At 40.1% G+C, this 22741-nt stretch overlaps 1 protein-coding gene across 1 annotated transcript in view; it reads right to left on the bottom strand.

The window, feature by feature from the left end:
* Window positions 1-22741, bottom strand: part of LOC139034858 (serine/arginine repetitive matrix protein 2-like) — a 120812-nt gene that overhangs the window by 63658 nt on the left and 34413 nt on the right. Inside the window, exon 3 of the mRNA XM_070467087.1 lies at window positions 4136-4572. Coding sequence (XP_070323188.1) covers window positions 4136-4572 — 437 coding nt within the window. The remainder of the gene's footprint in view (window positions 1-4135; window positions 4573-22741) is intronic.

Genomic DNA, 22741 nt, shown 5'->3' with positions numbered 1-22741 from the left:
CTCTGTGGCATGCCAGTTGCCACAGGATATTTACTATGAAGGAAAATGCATCACCTTTGGAATGCTGGGTCTTTTTTTATCATCTGGATCTCTTTTGTCCCTGCTAACTTGAGCACCAAAGGCAAGTTTAAAGTGGCCATGGAAATATTTGCAATCTTGGCATCCAGCTATGGTTTATTGGGTTGTACATTTGCTCCCAAATGCTTCATTATTTTGCTGAGGCTCAAGAAGAACAGGGATGAAATCGTTGGTGGAAGAGTCCCTGCCGTCCATAAGAGCATCCTGCTGACTTCAGCCTCTGTGAGAAGCGGTCAACAATGCCATGGTGTCATCTGTTCTGGATGACTAGAGTCATGGGTTGCATGTGTCGCTCAGAGCTGCAATGGTGACATGGTTCAACATTCCCATTTCAGGTGGCTCCCATAGCAGCTGACTGATGCTCTGGGTACCTCTGAGGATTTGGGTTCTGGTAGTGTAATCAAAGCATGGCTTATGAAATCTCATACCACTTGACATGAATTAGGATAACTGTTATTATGGAAATGTAAACCACTTTATTAAAATATTTTATAATACTTTGGCATAAGGAGTATATGTAGAGAATATAATAGGCACAAGTAACCTAACATGGTAGAAGGAAATATTTGGGACTTGAATATGTTTTTTTCATCATGGACTTTGGATCTAGAAATTTACATTAGACTAAATCATCATGTGGGGACCCAAAGAAACATCTTGTTCTACATCCTGTTAATGCCTCTATGGAATAGATAGCTTTGCACTCACTGAGGTAAGAACTACATACAGCTCATAAACTTTCCCTTGAAGCAGAGCATTTGGTAAGAGAATTTATGTTTTGAAGGACTCTGTGGCATACAGGGAATATTGAAGGAACTGAGATGTGAACAAAATTCAGCTCCTTCTTGAATTCATAACGGGAATCGACAAGTTTCTCCCGGGGGAAGGCAACCTACTCTAGATTTTTCTGGATAATAAGTAGTAAAGTATTTGAGTTTCAGAACAGTCTTCTTAAAAAATAAAAATGAAGGGAATTAAGTGTCAGCAAAGCAATCAATAAGTTGATTATATAGCGAATACCTGGATGGCAGAAAAGCAAATATTTACCTAGAGCAGGTATTAGAATGAAAGATTTTTTAGGATAAATTAAGTGATAGATAATCCCTCTGATTATCCGGAGTTAACTGGAATGTTATAAAAATATTTTCAATCTTCTTTCAGATATGAACTTTTAAAATGACCTGTATATCTATTTATGTGCATATGAATTGTGTGTAGAAAAACAGAGTTTGTAGAAATGATGATATACCAAATACCCATGTGCATCCTTGACTCTAAGTAACCTAGAGGATCTGAGAGAGCTCTTTTTTCAAGAGAAGTTAAAAATACTTGTGAATATCAGTCAACCAAACTGGGCAGAGATTCATGCAGGCTCATGGGAGCAGAAAGTGAAACCATGATGACTACAGTTCAGTCGCTCAGTCATGTCTGACTCTTTGGGACCCCATGAATAGCAGCATGACAGGCTTCCCTGCCATCACCAGCTCCCGGAGTTTACTCAAACTCATGTCCATCAAGTCAGTTATGCCATTGAGCCATCTCATCCTCTGTCACCCCCTTCTCCTCCTGCCCCCAATCCCTCCCAGCATCAGGGTCTTTTCCAATGAGTCAACTCTTCGCATGAGGTGGCCAAAGTACTGGAGTTTCAGCTTCAGCATCAGTCCTTCCAATGAACACCCAGGACTGATCTCCTTTAGGATGGACTGGTTGGATCTCCTTGCAGTCCAAGGGACTCTCAAGCGTCTTCTCCAACACCATAGTTAAAAAGCATCAATTTTTCAGTGCTCAACTTTCCTCACAGTCCAACTCTCACATCCATACATGAACACTGGAAAAACCATAGCCTTGACCAGACGGACCTTTCTTGGCAAGGTAATGCCTCTGCTTTTTAACATGCTATCTAGGTTGGTCATAACTTTCCTTTCAAGGAGTAAGCATCTTTTAACTTGGCTGCAATCACCATCTGCAGTGATTTTGGAGCCCCCTAAAATAAGTCTGACACTATTTCCATTGTCTCCCCATCTATTTGCCATGAAGTGATGGGACCAGATGCCATGATCTTAGTTTTCTGAATGTTCAGCTTTAAGCCAACTTTTTCACTCTCCTCTTTCACTTTCATCAAGAGGATTTTTAGTTCCTCTTCACTTTCTGCCACAAGGGTGGTGTCATCGGCATATCTGAGGTTATTGATATTTCCCCTGGCAATCTTGATTCCAGGTTGTGCTTCTTCCAGCCCAGCGTTTCTCATGATGTACTCTGCATATAAGTTAAATAAGCAGGATGACAATATACAGCCTTGATGAACTCCTTTTCCTATTTGGAACCAGTTTGTTGGTCCACGTCCAGTTCTAACTATTGCTTCCTGACCTGCATACAGGTTTCTCAAAAGGCAGGTCAGGTGGTCTGGTATTCCCATCTTTTTCAGAATTTTCCACAGTTTATTGTGATCCACATAGTTGAAGGCTTTGGCATGGTCAATAAAGCGGAAATACATGTTTTTCTGGAACTCTCTTGCCTTTTTGATGATCCAGCAGATGTTGGCAATTTGATCTCTGCTTCTTCTGCCTTTTCTAAAACCAGCTTGAACATTGGGAAGTTCATGGTTCATGTATTGCTGAAGCCTGGCTTGGAGAATTTTCAGCATTACTTTACTAGCGTGTGAGATGAGTGCAATTGTGCGGTAGTTTGAGCATTCTTTGGGATTGCCTTTTGTAGGGATTGGAATGAAAATGGACCTTTTCCAGTCCTGTGGCCACTGCTGAGTTTTCCAAATTTGCTGGCATATTGAGTGCAGCACTTTCACAGCATCATCTTTCAGGATTTGAAATAGTTCAACTGGAATTCCATCACCTCCACTAGCTTTGTTCGTAGTGATGCTTTCTAAGGCCCACCTGACTTCACATTCCAGGATGTCTGGTTCTAGGTGAGTGATCACACCATTGTGATTATCTGGGTCATGGAGATCTTTTTTGTACAGTTCTTCTGTGTATTCTTGCCACCTCTTCTTAATATCTTCTGCTTCTGTTAGGTCCATACCATTCTGTCCTTTATCGAACCCATCTTTGCGTGAAATGTTCCCTTGGAATCTCTGATTTTCTTGAAGAGATCTCTAGTCTTTCCCATTCTGTTGTTATCCTCTATTTCTTTGCATTGATTGCTGAGGAAGGCTTTCTTATCTCTCCTGGATCTTCTTTGGAACTCTGCATTCAAATGGGTATATCTTTCCTTTTCTCCTTTGCTTTTCACTTCTCTTCTTTTCACAGCTTTTGTAAGACCTTCTCAGGCAACCATTTTGCCTTTTTGCTTTTCTTTTTCATGGGGATGGTCTTGATCCCCATCTCCTGTACAATGTCATGAACTGTCATCCATAGTTCATCAGGCTGTCTGTCTATCAGATCTAGTTCCTTAAATCTATTTCTCATTTCCACTGTATAATCATAAGGGATTTGATTTAGGTCATACCTGAATGGTCTAATTGTTTTCCCTAATTTCTTCAGTTTAAGTCTGAATTTGGCAATAAGGAGTTCATGATCTGAGCCACAGTCAGCTCCCAGTCTTGTTTATGCTGACTATATAGAGCTTCTCCATCTTTGGCTGCAAAGAATATAATCAATCTGATTTCGGTGTCGACCATCTGGTGATGTCCATGTGTAGAGTCTTCTCTTGTGTTGTTGGAAGAGGGTGTTTGCTATGACCAGTGCGTTCTCTTGGCAGAATTCTATTAGCCTTTGCCCTGCTTCATTCCGTACTCCAAGGCCAAATTTGCCTGTTACTCCAGGTGTTTCTTGACTTCCTACTTTTGCATTCCAGTCCCCTATAATAAGAAGGACATCTTTTTTGGGTGTTAGTTCTAAAAGGTCTTGTAGGTCTTCATAGAACCGTTCAACTTCAGCTTCTTCAGTGGCATAGGCTTGGAGTACCGTGATATTGAATGGTTTGCCTTGGAAACGAACAGAGATCAAGCTGTCTTTTTTGAGACTGCATCCATACACTGCATTTGGGACTCTTTTGTTGACCATGATGGCTACTCCATTTCTTCTAAGGGATTGCTGCCCACAGTGGTAGATATAATGGTCATTTGAGTTAAATTCACCCACTCCGGCTGCGACGGAGCGCGCAGACGCGTGGCTGTGAGGAGCTATCCCTCGCCCAAGGTCAGGGGTGGCGATGGAGAGCGCCAGGCTGCGACAGCGCAGCAGCGGCGCAGAGGAGCTTCCCCACGTCCGAGGTCCAGGGGCGGCGGCCGAGAGGAACTTCCCCACGTTCCAGGTCAGGGGAGGCAGCCAAGAAGAGCTTCCCCACTCCGAGGTCAGGGCCACCGGCTGAGAGGAGCTGCCCCACCTCCAAGGAGCGGCTGTTGCGCAGGCGCAGGAGGGCCGAGGAGCTACTCCACGTTCAAGGTCGGGAGGGGTGGCGGTGAGAAGATACCCCTCGTCCAAAGTAAGGAGCAGCGGCTGCGCTTTGCTGGAGCAGCCGTGAAGAGATGCCCCACATCTAAGGTAAGAGAAACCCAAGTAAGACGGTAGGTGTTGCGAGAGGGCATCAGAGGGCAGACAGACTGAAACCACAATCACAGAAAGCGAGCCAATCTGATCACAGGACCACAGCCCTGTCTAACTCAGTGAAACTAAGCCATGCCGTGTGGGGCCACCCAAGACGGCCGGGTCATGGTGCAGAGGTCTGACAGAATGTGGTCCACCGGAGAAGGGAATGGCAAACCACTTCAGCATTCTTGCCTTGAGAACCCCATGAACAGTATGAGAAGGCAAAATGATAGGACACTGAAAGAGGAATTCCCTAGGTTGGTAGGGCCCAATATGCTACTGGAGGTCAACGGAGAAAGAACTCCAGAAAGAATGAAGGGATGGAGCCAAAGCAAAAACAATACCCAGCTGTGGATGGGACTGGTGATAGAAGCAAGGTCCATGATGACTAGTTTAGCAGAATATATCTGTCAGGAATTAATTTATTGATTCTTAAAGAATGGACCAGATGAAGGGGGTTGAACTTCCTGTGTTTTAAACAGAAAGTTTACTGCAAGGCCCATCAAAGTGAGATCATTTGTTGAAGGGCTAATGGTATCCTAGACTTTCTGGGATAGCATCTATTTACCCATCCATCTATCAAAACTTTCACAGTGCTTTTTTGCATCACAGCTCTAGGATTCTTACAGAAGAGGCTGTATTACAGCATGAAGAGTGGAGAAGTTGCTATCTTTGTCTGTTCACACAGCCCAAGGGTGGACTTTGGAAAAGGGAGGATAGTTTGTCAAGGTATCAAACACTAGGAAAATGAGAATATGAGTCAGATTTTTTGTTCAGTTATACATGTAATGGGCATTCTAAATAATTCATTCAGAATGACTGAAAAAAAGCTGAAAAATGGCTCAAGTCTAGGGACTTTTTGTATACAAGTATAGTTCAATCTCAGAGTAATGTATTTTTTTGAGATGTTGATTACTGAACATACAGAATCTAAAAAGATGATTCCAGAAGTCCATCTGGGTAATATCAAAGTCTCCATTATCTCCTTTAATATCACACAGCTCAGCAGTACTGTCTTATTGAACTTGTGTTCTTTGCAATTATTTATTTTTTCTGATCAGCAGTGAGTTTGGGAAACTAGAGAAGATAAATATTATTAGAAACAAAATAGCAACTGAACTTGCCTATTTAGTGTTTACTGGTACAACCTTACAATTTTAAGATGCAACTTTTATCTAAAAAGGTCTGAAGTCATCACTTGTTGAGTTGGTACACATGTGTTGTTATAGAAACTGGCTTAAGGCAGATAAATTGAATAATATGTGATTGTCAAAGGATGATGATCTAATTTTAATTATTGATTTATTTTTTGTAATTAGTTGCTATCAAGTATTAAAAAATTTCTCATAACATTCCAAGACAGTATCTCTGATTGAATGTATCATTTAAATTATCTCTTGTGAAAAGAATGACCAGATTCTCTATCTGCACATGTTGCCTTATAAGAGAATCTCATATTGAAGTCACCAGCAATGCACCCTGCTGTGCGTGAGCATTTGCTGGTAACCACATGCTGGGCCTTAGAGAGCAGCTCAGAATTAATTTCAGAGAGTTGCATCAAAATAATGTGGTTGCTGGCTTAGGGAATAGCATAAAGACTAATTGCTTGAAAAAAAAAATTGCAAACCAACAGTACTCAAGGCTGGCCTAGACACGTGCAGGTTTGAAGTCTTGGGAAAAAAAAAAAGTCGGAGCTGCTCAAATCCACAGTATAAGGTTAACTCTTTTGGGTTAAAGCAAAGAAAATTCTTGATGAAAAGTGAACTTGTTATTGAAAAAGGAAAGACATTACAACTGGATTAGTCACTGTATAACATGGCTCTAATCTCATTACTTCCCGACTTAGCAGCTCCCAGTGGCTCTCCACTCTATTGCATGAGTCCAGCTGCCTTAGCCTGGCATCCAAGGTCTTACAAACTGTTTTCTATCTTCCGTTTCAACATTTGTCACCTGCCACCTTCCTGCCCACATCCTTATGACACAATCCAACTGGACTCTTACAATCCCTAGAACAGCCTACCTTCTCGTTTTCTGATTTCATGTTGCTTATGCAATTCCCCTTTTCCTTTAATGCTCTAATGGTACTTCAGTCATCCATCCATCCATCCATCCATCCATCCATCCATCCATTCATCCATCCATCCATCCCTGAAGGCTTGGTGTGCACCAGATTCAGAATTAGACATTGAAAATGTACAAAGACAAAGCATTGTACAAGTACTTATCATCATTTCAGATGATAGATTATAAAGTAACAATTTCCCAACCATTTGTTAAAGCTTTGATTGTGGGAGCATAGCAGAAAGAGTGGGTGAGTCAGGGTCAAGAAAGGCTTCCTGGGTGAGGTGACATTTAAAAAAATTCCTAAAAAAAAAATTCCTGAAGGACAAGAAGAAATTAGCCATATGAAAGAAAGATAAACTAACGTATGCATTCTACTTAGCCTAGTGCTTAGAGCACGCAGGATACATATCAGCTTTCCTTTCCTTTTCTCTCAAGTCCTGTAGGACTTTTTCTGTGCCTCCTCTATGTCACTGGCCCTTTCCTGCCTTATCCTATGGTATCTGCTTCTCTGCTGTATCTCTGTTGAAACGGTTGACTAAAGAAATTGGCACAACCTAAAAGTGGAGAGCTGTGTTTTATTTGGTGGAAAATTTTGGTACTTCAACATCTCAAGCAACCCTGAGAAACTGCACCAAAGAGGCTGGGGGGGTAGGGTTATACAGAGTTTGCAACAAGGGGCAGGTAGTCTGAATGTTAAAAGATTACTGTTAATTAAGGAAACAAGATATCTCAAATTAAAGAATTTAGCATATATATATATGCCATATATCCATCTCCCTTTGTAGACTTAACATCTTTTGAATATACCTTTTACTTAACTGGTATCTAATGATTTTATTATTTAAAAAATGAGTGCATGAATGAATGAAATTGTCAAGATAGGTAACCACTCATCTTGCAAGGTCCAGGGGCAGTGTTTCAATGTAAGTTAAGGCCTTAAGCCCAGAGAGGTGGTGGAGGAAAAAAGGGCCTGTTGGGGTAACACAGTGTGTTTCCAAGATAGCAGGGGCCATTCTGAGAGCAAGAGGCGCTTGGATTTGGGAAGGGAGAGGGGACAGAAGACTGAAAGGAAGGAGGTGACTTTAAATGGGAGTGGGGAGTCTTGAAAAGAATTTTTCTATAGTATTCATTTGACAATTGTTCCACGGTATTTTCTCCTTCTTTTAATCTCATTTTGGAAGAATAAATGCAGTATTTTATCCTCCCTCACAATTTCTTCCCTTTTGAGCTGTCGTTTTAAAAAACAGTAGTTTGGAACATCTAAAGACTAATTATTTGTAATCTCAGGATAGAATTGCTTACAATTTATGTAAAAAAAAAATCTCTGTTAAGACTCATTTATAGTTTTAGAGGATTGTTATACATTTCCCCTGATAGTTTTGGAAAACAATTCAGATATAAAAGACATAATGTGTAAATAAAAATAGATCGTCCATATTAGTTAGGGTAGGTTAACTGCTGGAACAAACAACCCCTAAATCTTAGAGGTTTAATAGATTAACACTGAACACACACTAGGCTTAACGTATGGGTTATTAGGCAGACTTGTCTCCTTGACGGTCACCTTCCAGACGGTGTCTCAGGGATGCTGCTGGATAACCAGATCTATTCTCTGTCTTCCCCTCTCTGCTCGTTAGATCTTTTAACTTTGCCCACTCATGTCAGTCATCTTCCTTTAAACTCTCTTCCTTCTGAATGTATCAGCTGCTTCCTGCTGGGACCCTGGCACATACAGTGACCCAAGTTTCTTTCATCTTATGCTGCTATCTTCAGCGCAGGCTTTGCAGGCTCCAGATCATGGATGAATGTCAATAGGCCGTGGGAAGATCTGATGGTGCCTGGTCTGGTGTGTAGGCCTTATGAACTCTTGAAATATTAAACAAGAGTACAACTCAAGGACAAAGCTTGCACTGAAGAGAAAATCCTAGGAGTAGGATCCAAACTGGTCAGAACAAGGACATGAGGGGCAAAGCAATAAAGGGTTCAGTCCAATTGATCAACGTAAACCTTACTGACTTCGAACTTTGTCATATTGAGACATATGATAGATCTGGACTTAGGTCTAAAGGTTTTAGATGCTTTAGGATAATGATTTTAGTCAGTTATTTTTGCTAACAAGTGAAGCAATATCAAAGATAATCTCAAATTACTCATTAGCTATTACTGTCATATGACTAATCATATCAATAAATGTTCCAGGACTGTTTGGTGTGTTTGTGCAAAATGGTGTATGATGTGACTGCCCATATTCCCATCAATGCACCATCACTCAGAACCTTGGAGTTTAGAATAACATGCTTGCAATCCGCAGCACCCATTCCTGCTGTTTAAACCTAGGTAAGTTACCTTTCTCCTCTAAGCACAAGTCCTGGCACATAGAGAACATCAGTAACTACTAGCTGGTGTCTTAGTTTGTTCAGGCTATGATAGCAAAACACCACAGGCTGGGTGACTTATGAACAAGAGCCACATATGTTCCAGTTCTGGAACCTGGGGAATCCAAGGTCTCAGCAGTGACAGACTGGGTGTATGCTAAGGGCCTGCTTCTGCATCGTGCACGGGGTCTCTCTGGGGCTCGTTTATACGGGCAGTAATCCCATTCGTGAGGGCTCTGCCTTAATGACCTGTCACCTGCCAGAGACCCCGCTTCTTTATACCATCACTTGGGGGGTTAGGATTTCAACATCTTAGTTTGGTGGTGGGGGGTGGACACAAGTATTCAGACCACACCCTCCAGTTATATCAGTAACTAACCCTAACCCCAACCCTATTTTTAACTGGGGTTTAACAGAGGATCGAACTATTGGCTATTGGTATAATTATTAGCTAGTTTACCCCCATGTCTATGTAGTCCCAGCTCCATGGACCAAGCATTTAAAACCCTAGTCAGTAGCACTTTGGATTCACATAGTTCCCGAGATCGGAAACATGGGAATCACGATACAAATTTCCTTCCCCTTCAGCTGTCACCTCCATCCTCCTTCCAAGCCCCATATACAGCACAGTTATCCACTAACTCCTGTCAACTCCATGCTTATTAGGGTTCTCAGATGAGTTCTTTCTTCTTTATTCACCCAATCCGTCAGACACCCTTTGCCCCAATACTCTGTCCCTTTAATCCTGCTTCTCTCTTCAGCAGGAGTTCTCTCTAGAAGATGTATGTCTAATTTTGCCGCTTCCTGGCTAAAATCCTTCCCCATTATGTTCTTGTTTACCTTTCTCTCTGAACACTCTTTCTTCCTGACCCTTTGTGGTCTTCTTTCCTCTGGCTAGATTATTTACAATTCCCTGAATTCATCTCCTCTGAGAAAAGGTGGCTGCTTCTTCCTGAATGTTCCTTCCTTCTCTATTCCTCTGTTGCCAACTATCTTCCTCCAATCTTTGGAGACTCAGGTAACATATTGTTTCTCCATGGAAGCTTTCTGAGCAGCCTCTCTCCACTAAATTCACATTAGGCATCTTCTCAGTGCTTTGCAGCGCTCTATGCCTGATTCGATTGTACCACTTATCATCCTGTGTTGTGATGGCCTTTGAATGGGAGCACCACATGCTCAGGGAGCTCTGTGTGTTCACCTTCATATTTCTGGTGCCTGGGAGAGAGCCTGGCACCTGATGGGTGCTCGATAAATGCACTCTGAATATCCACCAATCAATACCACGTGGCTGCTATACTGGGAGGCTGGTTTTTTGGTAAGTGTAGTCGAAATACGGGCTTCCTTGGTAGCTCAGTTGGTAAAGAATTCTCCTGCAATGCAGGAAACCTGGGTTCAATCCCTGGGTCAGGAAGATCCCCTGGAGAAGGAAATGGCAACCACTCCAGTATTCTTGCCTGAGAAATACCATGGACAGAGGAGCTTGGTGGGCTATAGTCCAAGGGGTTGTAAGAGTCAGATACAACTCATGACTAACCACCACCACCACAATCAAGATACTGAAGGAACTGCGCTTAATAAGTTTTTGTTCACTTTTAAAGTTTCTAAGTGGTACTTACATCAGGTTGTATTTTAGTCCACAATTGTGGGTGGTGCTAGTGGTAAAGAACCTGCCCACCAATGCAGGAGACAGAAGAGATGCGAGTTTAATCCCTGGGTCAGGAAGATCCCCTGGAGGAGGAAATGGCAACCCACTCCAGTATTCTTGCCTGGAGAATCCCATGGACAGAGGAGCCTGGTGGGCTACAGTCCCTGGGATCGCAAATAGATGGACATGACTGAAGCAACTTAGTATGTGGCTATATTGAAACTTCCTCAAACATGGCCCTGCTCTGCATAAATGCCATACTACCAGGTATGTAAAACATCATAATGGAATCTGAGGTCACTTGTGCCTGGAGAAACAGTCTTTAGCCTATGGATAAACAACCACAAGCCATAGTCACCCATCAAGGTCAATATAACAATTTGCTGACTTGGGGTTTTCCATCCAGTGGCTCAGTGGCAGATACACTGGTGTACTAGAAACCTCTGCAAACCACTAAGATCAAAGCGCCATGCCTACTCACTGGAGTCCAAGGCTCACCACCACATATCCTGGCCCTACCAAAAGCTTACCTGCATGAGTATGGTGCCCTCTCAGTTTTCAACCCCCACATTATGATATGTTGCATTGAAAAGGCACCAAAAAACTCTCCTCTTCCTTTTGGGATTAGAACAAATTAAAATATGTCAAACAATATCAAATTTGAGGCCAAAATTTACTTATTAGGATAAACACCAAGTTGAGGATGTAACTTACTGTGAGTCAAGTGGGTTTCCTAAATCTGATCCCAAGAATTAAGTCAACTTACCCCTCTAGTCACAAGCAGCTGGGACTGGGACAGGCCTCCCCACAGTGAAGAACTGGCCAGGTAAGACTTGGATTGTGGGAAAGCAAGGGAAAGTTCCCACATCCTATGAGCATCTCATACCCAAAGACAATGGCAGATACAGCATCTGAGCTCAACTGTGTCACTCGACTTCCCCTTGGGGTGAGTGAGCAGGGGAGATGCCAAGGATGTTAGGCTAGTTGAGATTCTTCAATTTAGGAGGAAAGAGAGTTCCTACCTAACTCTGGCTCATGATAAGGGGCTCAATCAAATAACTTTCATGGTTTATCAATAAAAATATATATATAGGAGGAGCTATTGTTCCATATCAGTATTTTGCTCTTTTCAGTTTCTGTAGTTGCCTGCTATCCTGGACTAATGGGTAAATATATGGTAATTTTGCAGCAGTCAAGAGAATGCAGGATGAATCGCTTATGGATGGCTTACCATGAACTCCAATGGTGGTTACATAAAATGTCGGCCCTTTTTCCTGCCTGTGTTTTGATGATACTTGTCACAACACAAACTGAAAAAGTTTCTAAGCCTTGAAGAGTGGAAAACATAATAGTGAATTTTCTCCATGATTTTTTTTGCATTCTTTATTTTCTATTTCAAAAGTGGTGAAATATCCCTAAGAACAAGTTAGGTCAATTTGTTTTCAAACCACAACCTCTTGTAATTAAAAGGCCGGTAATGGATACATAGCTTTGACCTTAACACATTAATGTTGCATTTTTAAAGCAGGCCAATATGGGGCCATGGTGTATGTCTCAGATTGAGAAGCCTGATCCCTTAATAATGTCACTGTTCCTATCATTGTACCGTATCAGATGCCTGTGGAACTGGAGGCTAATGTTTTGGGTCAGTGTAACCAAGATACAGAGGAAAGTGGTGAGCATAGCTGATCCTTCAGGATGCCTTAGGACTTATGATGTAAAAATGTCCCAGCAAGCAGGCTTACTGGGGCTCACAAAGGAAGTACAGGGCTAATGAAAGAGAAGTACTGTGCCTCTGTTTGTCCATTCATGGCAATGGCATTTCCTTGGCAGAAAGGGATATAAAGTCTAGGGTTGGACTAGGTAGCTAATAAGGCCCTTTGGGGAAGTTATTGACAAGAGTTAGGATTCCATTGGTTGGTTTGGAAAATCTCTTGCTCATTTCTTGCTGTGGCCCCAGCAATGAAGTCTGTTTGCAAATGAGGGAAAGGAAAATGAAGACATGAGGAGAGGCTGTGAGAGAATGAAGACACGGCCCTCACGTTGGGGATCTGCATTCTAGCCAAGGAAACCAAATGGATGCTCATAGTCCTTTGAAAAATGCCAAAAGTTTGGTCAGTAAAAGAGACAGTTTAAGGACATTTAACATACTTTGCTCATGTCACTTAGCATCCCTGAGACTTCTATCCTTTCTGTCTAAATTTCCTCATCTGTTATAAGGCTGTCCCAAGAGTGTGTGTCTAGTAGTGTTAAGGGCTTCCCTGATGGTATAGTTGGTAAGGAATCTACCTGCCAATGCTGGCGAAGCAAGTTAGATCCCTGGGTTGGGGAGATCCTCTGGAGAAGGAAACGGCAACCCACGCCAGTATTCTTTCATGGGAAATCCTTTGGACAGAGGAGACTGACGGGCTACAGTCCATAGGGTCGCAAAGAGTCCGGCATGACTGAGCAACCGAACTGAATGTCAATATATGTTTTGTACAGGGTTGACACAAGAAACATTTACTTTCCTCAAACCTAGAGTTTTTTTTTAAAAAATTTTAATTGGAGGCTAATTACTTTACAATATTGTGATGTTTTCTGCCATACATTCACATGAATCAGCCATGGGTGTACATGTGTTCGCCATCCTGACCCTCCCTCCCACTTCCTTCCCCATCCCATCCCTCAGAATCATCCCAGTGCACCAGCCCTGAGCGTCCTGTCTCATGCATAGACTCTGGATTGGCAATCTATTTCACATATGACAATATACATAAAGCCAGAGTTTTGCATTGTTCATTATATAACTCTTCTGTATACACCTGAATGATAAATCCTTCCAACTCTAAAAGTGAAATGAGAAGAGGATATGGAAGGGAAATTCACCAGAAAAGAAATATAGACAACTAGTAAATATCAGAAAACTAAGATGCTTAACTTCATTAATGAATAAATGAAAGCTAAAATATCAATGAGAAATAATTTTCTTGAATCCCATTGTGAAGATTAAAGTGTTAATTCTAGTATAAAATGCAGAAATGGGCTTTTTCATACACACATAGGTGAAAATTGGTTCAAATTTTCTGGAAAGAAACTTGACAGTATTAGAAAGTCTAAGAGTTTTCCTAGTTTCAACCCAATAATTCCACTTGTTGAAATTTATCCCTGGGAAATAGTCATGGATATAGGAAAGTATTTATCATTAGCATTGCTTTTATTTGCTGTAACCAACCTCCCTTACAAATCCTTAAGTTACAACAATAGGAAGTTTAGTTACAAAAATTATATTATGGAAATACAGTGAAATACTATATGAGTATTTAATTTTGGGGGCTATTTAATGGAGGATTGCTTTATTGATGTACCTTATATGAAGAAAGTACAGAGTATTCAAGATTTTATTAAACCTTGGTACTGAAAAATGGCATTCATAATGATCATTTTCCAATTATGTGGGGAAATGTTCATATCATGCAGTTAAGAAAAAACAGATTAAAAAACAATATCATAGCATAATTGTAGTTTTATATAAAAGTATATTTCTAAATGATATTGGAACTCCACACATCAAAATAAAAATAGTGATTATTTCTGGAAGCCAGGATTTTGTCTGATTTTAATTTCATCATTTGTATTTTCCTTTATTTACTGACTTTTAAAATTTAGTTTTAATTATTCAAGTAATAACACACAAATATTCACTGTAATAAAATATTCAAACAGTGCAGAAGTGTAAGGTACAAAGTGAAAATCTGCTTTTCATTGCGTTTCGCTCACGCATTCCAGTGCTGATGCTCATTAGTTAGGGGTTTTGTGCCTTCGCAGAACGCTTTCTGGGGGTTCAGGAACTCCCTGCCGCCCCCTCCGCATCGCTTTAGTTTGCTGGTCACAGACTGGCTGCTTCCAGCCATCTTCCCTGGGCTCCTGGATGCCTGCTCTGCTGAGTGTGGGTTCCTCTGAGACCCCCTCAGGGCTCCCCACTCTGTCAAGGGAACAAGATCTCCCTGGACCCTCTCCTCCACGCTGTTGACCTGAGAGCATCTAACGTCAGGCCCTTTTCTTCTCTCCGCCTCCTCTTCTTCTCCTAGTCAGACACATTTCTACTTCCTCTTCAGGTGAGTATTAACTCCTGAGTTTTGAAAATCGCTCAGTGGTTCATAAGGGAATCTATACGTGTTGTGTGTCCTCAGTCGTGTCCGACTCTGCGACCCCATGGACTGCAGCCCATCAGGCTCCTCTGTCCATAGAATTTTCCAGGCAAGAGTACCGGCGTGGGTTGCCGTTTCCTGCTTCAGAGGATCTTCCCGGCCCAGGGATGGAACCCGTGTCTCTTGTGTCTCCTGCATTGGCAGGTGGATTGTTTGCCTCTGCACCGCCTGGGAAGCTTAAGGGACTCTTTAGGATAATGGAATTCATTCTCAATAAATCTTAGCTTTCAAGAATCTCTTTCTCTTCTCCCTGTTCCTCTTATCTATCCCTTCTTCCACTTCTCCTTCTCCCCTTACTCTCCTCCCTCCTTCCTTTTTTCCTCTCTGTCTGATATAGACTAAAACATCTTATTTATAAGTCCTCTCACTAACACTGACTCCTTTCATTTTGTATTTCTGCTCAGACATTTCTTAGCCTCTAGCTAAATTGGGAGAAATTCAAATATAAGGAGAAAGGAAAAGAAAACAAAAAGAACACAACGATATAGTTCAAAAAAATTCTTATCCAAGTATAAAGTTAAAAAGGTTATATTGTATATACAAATTTCTAAAGGTCAAGTTTATAGATCTAACTTATACACAGTAAAACTCACACATTTTTTTCAGGTCTACTGTGGATGAGCTTTGTCAAAGACATACAGCCATGTAACCAAGACCACTGTCAAGATGTAGAACATTTTCATCACCCCAAACAGTTCTTTCAAGCCTCTTTTTAGTCAGTGTCTTCCCCAACCCTCAGCCTCTTGTAGACGTTGTTTTGCCTTTCCTAGAATGTAATATAAATTACAGTATGCAATTTAAAAAATCTGGCTTCTTTCACCTAATATAGTGCTTTTGAGATTCATCCATGTTTTGTATTAGTACTAATTCAGTCTTGAACTATGACTATACAATAGTTTGTTTATTTACCAGCTCGTAGACATTTAGGTTGCTTCTAGTTTTTTTGGCAATTATGAACAAATCTGCTATAAACATTTATATATAGTTCTTTCTGTGGACATACATTTTCATTTCTCTTAAGTAAATACCTAGGGGGTAGATTGCCGGGTACTATAAGTGTATGGTTAACTTTGAAAGAAATATTAAAATGTTCCAAAGTGACTATACCCATTTAGCCTTACCACCAGCAATGTATGAGAGTTCTAACTACTCCACATCTGATATGGCATTTGTTATTGGCAGATTCTCTCTCTTTTTAATTTATTTATTCGCTCTCTCTTTTTAAATCTTAGCTTTTCTAGTAGGTGTGTAGTGGGGTTTCAATGTCTTAAATTTATATTTCTCTAATTCTAAATGATATTGAACATGTTTTTATGTACTTATCTGCCATTGGTATCTCTTCTTTGGTGAACTGTCTGTTTAAAAAGTTGTTTCTTACTTTGAACTGAAAGAATTTTTTATATATTTTGTCTACAAGTCTTTTATCACTTATGTATTTTGTCAATATTTTCTTCCAATCCGTGGTTTGTCATTTCAAAGAGCGATAGTTTAGTTTTAATGAAGTCCAGTTTATTGTCTTTTTTAATAGCTGTGCCTTTTGCGTAATATCTAAGAAAGTAATTTTTTCTACATTTTCTTCTAGACGTTCTATAGTTTTAGGTTTCACGTTTAGATGTATGATTTTGTTTGTGTTGATTTTTGTTTGCAGTGAATGCTAAGGTTTGCAGTTCTTATTTTTGCATGTGGAGAACCAATAACTCTAGTACCATTTATCAGAAAGATTATTTTTTCTTCATTGTATTACTTTGCTACCTTTGTCAAAAACCAATTGACCATACATTTATAAGTTTATTTCTAGACTTTTAAATCCTGTTCTGTTAAGCTATGTCTTTTCTTGTGCCAATACCACATTCTCTTGATTATTGTTTTATAGAATGTCTTGAAATCAGGTAGTGTGAATTCTCCAACTTTGTTTCTGCAATATTAGTGTGTATATTCTATCCTTTCTTTTCTATATAAATTTTATAGTCAGATGCTCAGTTTCTGCAAAAAGTTGGAATTTGTGTTGAAATTGTATTAAATCGATAGATCATATTGGGCAGAATCAATATTTTAACACATTGAGTTTTCCCATCTGTAAACATGGTGCATCTACTCATTTACTAAGGCCTTTTGTGATTTGTTTCATCACGGCTTTATGGCTTTTAGCATACAAATTGTGCACATGTTTTGCTATATTTATCCCTAAGTATTTGTGATTTTGGACGATATTAGAAATGGTAACTTTACTTAAAATTTAAAATTTCAATTTTTCATTGCTAATTTATAAAAAGAGTTGATTTTTGTGTTCTGACTTTGTATTTTACAGCTTTGCTAAATCCATTTAGAACTTTATTAGAATTTTTGTAAGTTCTTTGGACTTTCTTTATAAACAGTTTTATTTCTTCATTTCCAATCTTCTGTTATTACTACTATTATTATTCTAGGCTGTTTCACTCTGGCTAAGCCCTGCAGTACAGTGTTCAATAAGTTTTAAGAGCAGATATCCTTGATATAGATATTTTCAATCTTATAAATTATCATCAGCTTAGTGAATGGAAATGGTATATCATTTTAAAAATTTGTATTCCCCTGCTTACTAGTGAAATTGAATATCTTTTCATATATTTACTGACTATGTTTCCTATGATAATTGCCTCCATATATCCTTTGTAAATTTTTCCTTCACTTGTTTAGCATCTTTGATTTGTGTACTTCTGCATATTCTGGTTATCAATCTTGTATATGTTGCAATTATTTTCTCCCAGGATATTGCTCATCTCAATTTAATAAAATGGGCTTTGGAATATAGAAGTTTTAAATGTTATGAGTCAAATATATCAGGCTTTTTTCTTTTATGATTTTTGAGTTTGTAGCTTTCTTAAGAAGGCTTTTCTACTCTAAGAAAATATATTGTCTTATAATTTATTAATCTACTTTTATAGTTTTGCTTTATAAGATTTAGCTCTTTAATCTATCTGGAATTTCTCTTTCTGTGCATTGTGTGAAAGAGGTAGTTTTATAGTTGTATAAATGGTTAACCAATTGTTTCAACATTTATTTAATTGAATATCTTATAATTCTTGCATTGCTTTGAAATGCCTTATTTACATTTTATGAAATGTTCATATGTCAATGTGTGTCTTTCTGGATTCTGATTTTGGTCCCTTTGCCTTATTTTTCTGGAGTTTTGCTGGTACCATATGATTTTTATTTCTAGAGACTTTCACGTTTTGCTCTTGTACAGGAATTCTACATGGCGGATCCTGTGGAGAGGCTTAATCAAAGTCCATTCCAATCCCTTTCAGAAGCAAGAAGGCTCAAGGCTACACTGCATAGATTTTCTTGCAGCTGCGGTTCTGTTTGAGTTTTAATATTTAGAAGGCAGAGTGGACTGCAGTGTTTTAGAGGCTGCTCTTGTCCACTCTGCTAGTGAGCATAGGGGAGAATATTTGATTTTGTTTTAGCAAATGTAGCAGAGATACCATTCTGAACCCCTGCTTTGGTGCAAACTGGCAAATATGGGGCATGATGAAGTCAGTAACTTCCTGACTGTGTGAGAAGCAGCTGCTCCATCGGAGGCCTAATTCTGCATTAAGGCTTTGGGAGATGGTCCTGGACACTCAGCCCAGGTTTGTTTTGTTCAGCTTCGTGATGGCTCTGATACAGTACTTAATATCTAGAATGATTCTCCTTTGTGCTAATTAGACGAATTTTATTTTCTGAAGATGAGCTCTGACACGATACCTCTGCCATCATATTTATTTTTTGTCAGTTGAGAGATAGGAAGACTTAATTCTTATAATGGGTTCCTTTGTCCTTTTTGCTTCTGTACCAATATATACATTACCTATTCTAATAATAATAGTAATAAAACCCAAAACATTTTTAAGTGATGCAAAATTTCATTGTAGATTTTGTAGGGAGATGGTTTGGGCTAGTCTCTGCATATCTCCTGATAAAACTAAGAAAAACCCTGCATAAGACTTTAGTTCTCCTCCCAAAGTTCTTCTCAGCTGTCATTTTCTAAATTTCTTTCCCAATTGTTTTCCCACAGGCCTCTTTTACTATCTGAATCCCTCACTTTCCTCCCCTCTCCCCACACATCATGAGAATATTGTAGTATTAAAAAACTTAAGAATAAACAAACTCATAGAGAAATGTTTCCTGGAGAAAAAAATAAAAGAAACCATACAGCTGTTTCCCACTTAAAGGTATAGAATTCAAAGCAGTAGTTAGAAAGCATTGTTCTTCCCAAATTTGCATAAAGAGATTGAGACTCATTCATCTTGCCCTGAGATTGTGTGTGTGTGTTAGTTGCTCAGTGATGTCCGATTCTCTATGACCCTGTGGACTGTAGCCCACCAGGCTCCTCTGTCCATGGAATTCTCCAGGCAAAAATACTGGAGTGGGTGTCCATTTCCTTCTGCAGGGGATCTTTCTGATCCAGGGATTGAACCCTTGTCTGTTACGTCTTCTGTGTTGCAAGCAGATCCTTCACTGTCTGAGCCATCCAGGAAGCCGCCTAATGTTTAGAGAAAGCCAAATAATTAGCTTTCTCAGGACCTATTCATTTTAGTTATTAAAATACTGTCTTTAAGATTCAAACTCACTCTTGAGGTTTTGCTTTGTGACATGGGGCGTGGGAATACAAACTGCATTTCTGTGTTGCTAGCTGGCTCTGTTAGACTCTGTCCTTAGGGGGCGCTAGAGGGAACATGGAGGTTGGCAGAGGAGGGATGGACTTGCTGCCTTCTGCTCACCCGATTTTGTGTCATTTCAGCAATGCTTCTTTACCGCGATGGCAGCAGGTCATTTCCACAGTAGCAGCGGAGTCCAGTTTGCAGTTTTTCTAAAACAAGAAAAACTAGGGCCATTGTGTGTCCTCTCAGAAACATCAGTACCTTCTGGTTGATGCCACACAGGGGATTGTTCATCTGGCTCACGGTTTATATCTCCGGTATCTGGAGCAGTGTTTGATAGAAGGAAACTAATAAATATTTTATGAATGAATAAATTTAAAATTTTAGACAGGCTGGAAATATGGTAGATTTAAAATGTCAAAAGAGAGTCTCTTTTCCACCCCTCCAAATTCAGATACTATCTTAGGGACTTTGCATTACTTTTTACTAATGTAGGCAATAATTGTTTCATTTTTAGACGTGGAAATTGAGGCTCAAAGACATAAGTAAATCAAATAACTCATCCAACTTTACAAATCTCATAAACAACAGAACTGAACTTCAAACTCTGGTCCCTTCGGTGTCTTAAACCCGAGCTCTTTTCCCTCTGCCCTACAACAGTTGTGACATTTTGAGGGACCAGTGAGGAGATTCATTGGCAAAGTATATGTGTTCTGATGTTACATATGTATACATCAAGGGTGTGTATCTCTAAGGAGCAAAGATTTTTAGAAATAGTAGTTTATGCTTTCCATGTGTCTAGTGAAAACTCATGGAAACTTGTGATAAATGATGCTTTATAAACTCAGAGTGATCAGCAGCATGCATTCCAGAGAGTCAGGAGATGTGGGTTCTATTTCTGGCTCTGAGGCTAATTAGCCTTGTGACCTTGGGTAGCCCCAGGATCTCCCTTTGTTTCACTTCTTTCATCTGCAAGGGGAGGGCGCCAGTTGCTGGGACTTGTGATGCACCTTCCATCTAGTCCTGTAATTGGGCATTTCTATATGTGATACAGGTTTCCCCAGTGACTCAGTGGGTAAAGAATCTGCCTGCAATGCAGCAGACACAAGAGACTCGGGTTCGATCCCTGGGTCAGGAAGACCCCCCTGGAGGAGGGCATGGCAGCCCACTCCAGTAACCTTGCCTGAAGAATCCCATGGACTTAAGAGCCTGACAGGCTACAGTCCAAAGGGTCACAAAGAGTTTGACATAACTGAATGACTAAGCATGCATGCATATGTGATATAAAAGTGAACTAGCTTGCCCAGTGCAAACAGTGGGAATCATCTAAATATAACTCAGGTACTAAATAAATAATGGCATAGACCCACTATTCTTCCATTGAAATATTTGTATTGCTACCCATGAATATCTATTCTTATAATTTATGGTTTGTGCTCTAGGAAGACTTTGCAAAAACATTAAGTAATATAACACACTTTGTCCTTTTAAAGATTAAGTTACCTACCTTGAAACTAATATGATTTCTAAAGTTCTGTGTCGTTCAGAAGCTCTATTTTTCACATTGAAAAATTAAATGGAGGATTCTGTTTTCTTTTTATTGGCATCATGGAAGGATTTTTTTAGGAGGCTTATCCCATTAGGTGCATAAAATAAGGCTTTCTATTTATTTGTCCTTGAGTTATTTCTAAAAGGAGGCATTAAAATACCTTGGTTAAATTTTCTTCTCTTTGTGATTTTGAAATTCAGTTTTTGTAGGGGAGAGATGTATCAGATTTTTTTTTTAATGACTCAATCAGTTGAAAAGAATAGTTGCATCACAAACTAAATTCACTGATATGTCTGTCCATTAGTTGAACACCTGAGGGATACCCAACATTCTCATGGATTTAAAGATCTCCAAAACTTGTTACTTTTTGCGATCCTATGGATTGTAGCCAGCCAGACTGCGCTGTCCATGGGATCCTTCAGGCAAGCATACTGAAGTGGGTTGCCATTGCTTTCTCCAGGGGATCTTCCTGACCCAGAGATTGAAACTGTATCTCTTATATCTCCTGCATTGGCAGGAGGGTTCTTTACCATTAGGCCTCCTGGGAAGCCCCTAAAACTTGTTACCACTATAGCTTATAGGTAATAAGGATGCCATTTCCTTTCCCCCAAAAGTGCCACTCTCTCTCACTTCCAAGGGAGACAGTGAAAGAGGGAAGGGTAGAATTTCAGTAGAAAACACCCCAGACTGGGACTTGGCAGTTCCTGAGTTACAGTTCTCCACTGGCTAGGGATTTCTTGTCATTTGGGCCAAGAGCCCATCTTTCTCTGGGCCCCACCTGTGAAGGGAACATTGGAGGAAAATACCCCTGAAACCCTTTCTGGTTCTGCTAATCTGTGCTTTTACAGCTGAATTTTGCAAACATCCATAGTCTGGAGGAGACTGGATGAAGGGGAGCTGATGGAATAAACTGCCTCAAGAGAAGACTGTTATGAGCAAGGAATACTTGAAACTGAAAAGGTGGAGAGCCTACCATGATGGAGGCCTCCCAATGGCTGTGATTGGATCCCCACACACAGACAAGCAGCCCAGGACTGCCTTTGGTTGGAGTCCTGTTCAGATGAGGAAGGCTGGCTGGATGAGGCTAACAGAGGCCTAACTAGACTTTTACAGAGGACTCAGGAGAGGGCTTTAATCTGGTGCAGGCTCCTTGGCTAATTGTCTTTGTGCGGTTGGGTCCTGGGAGTAGCAGAACAAGAACCAGCTCTCCCAGAGGGAGACATGCCATTTGTTCAAGGGGTTATATTTAATAACCCAAGAACTCTTGGACAGAGACTGATGGGAGGAAAGGTTATTCCTTCTCCCTTCACAATCCAAAGTGTCACATTCTTCTAGGTCAAAACTGTATCTTTCTTTTCCACCTGATTTAATGCAGATAATTTCTATTTTAGTAACCTCCAAGAATCCTATCAAGGAGAGAAAGAGAAAAAGGGACCATAGAAAAAAATTCCTTAGGTTAAATATTTTCAAATTGCAATTTATTTGGGTGTTGATGCAGTAAAACTAGTGTCCAGATAATGGTCTCATTCATTTTAGGTTTTTAATCTAGTTGTTGTATTGTAGTTAGTCACAACAAAGAGTCCCAGGCCCAGAGGGATCTTTTAGAGAAGATCTAGTCTGCAGTGTGCTGGTAAAATGGCTCTCTGAAAACAAAGGTCCAGATTTGTAGAATTT

This window comes from Odocoileus virginianus, chromosome 4 (assembly GCF_023699985.2).
Source record: "Odocoileus virginianus isolate 20LAN1187 ecotype Illinois chromosome 4, Ovbor_1.2, whole genome shotgun sequence".
NCBI classification, from domain to species: Eukaryota; Metazoa; Chordata; class Mammalia; order Artiodactyla; family Cervidae; genus Odocoileus; species Odocoileus virginianus.
Note: the sequence above shows the minus strand (reverse complement) of the source record. Positions and strands in the feature narration are given on the sequence as shown.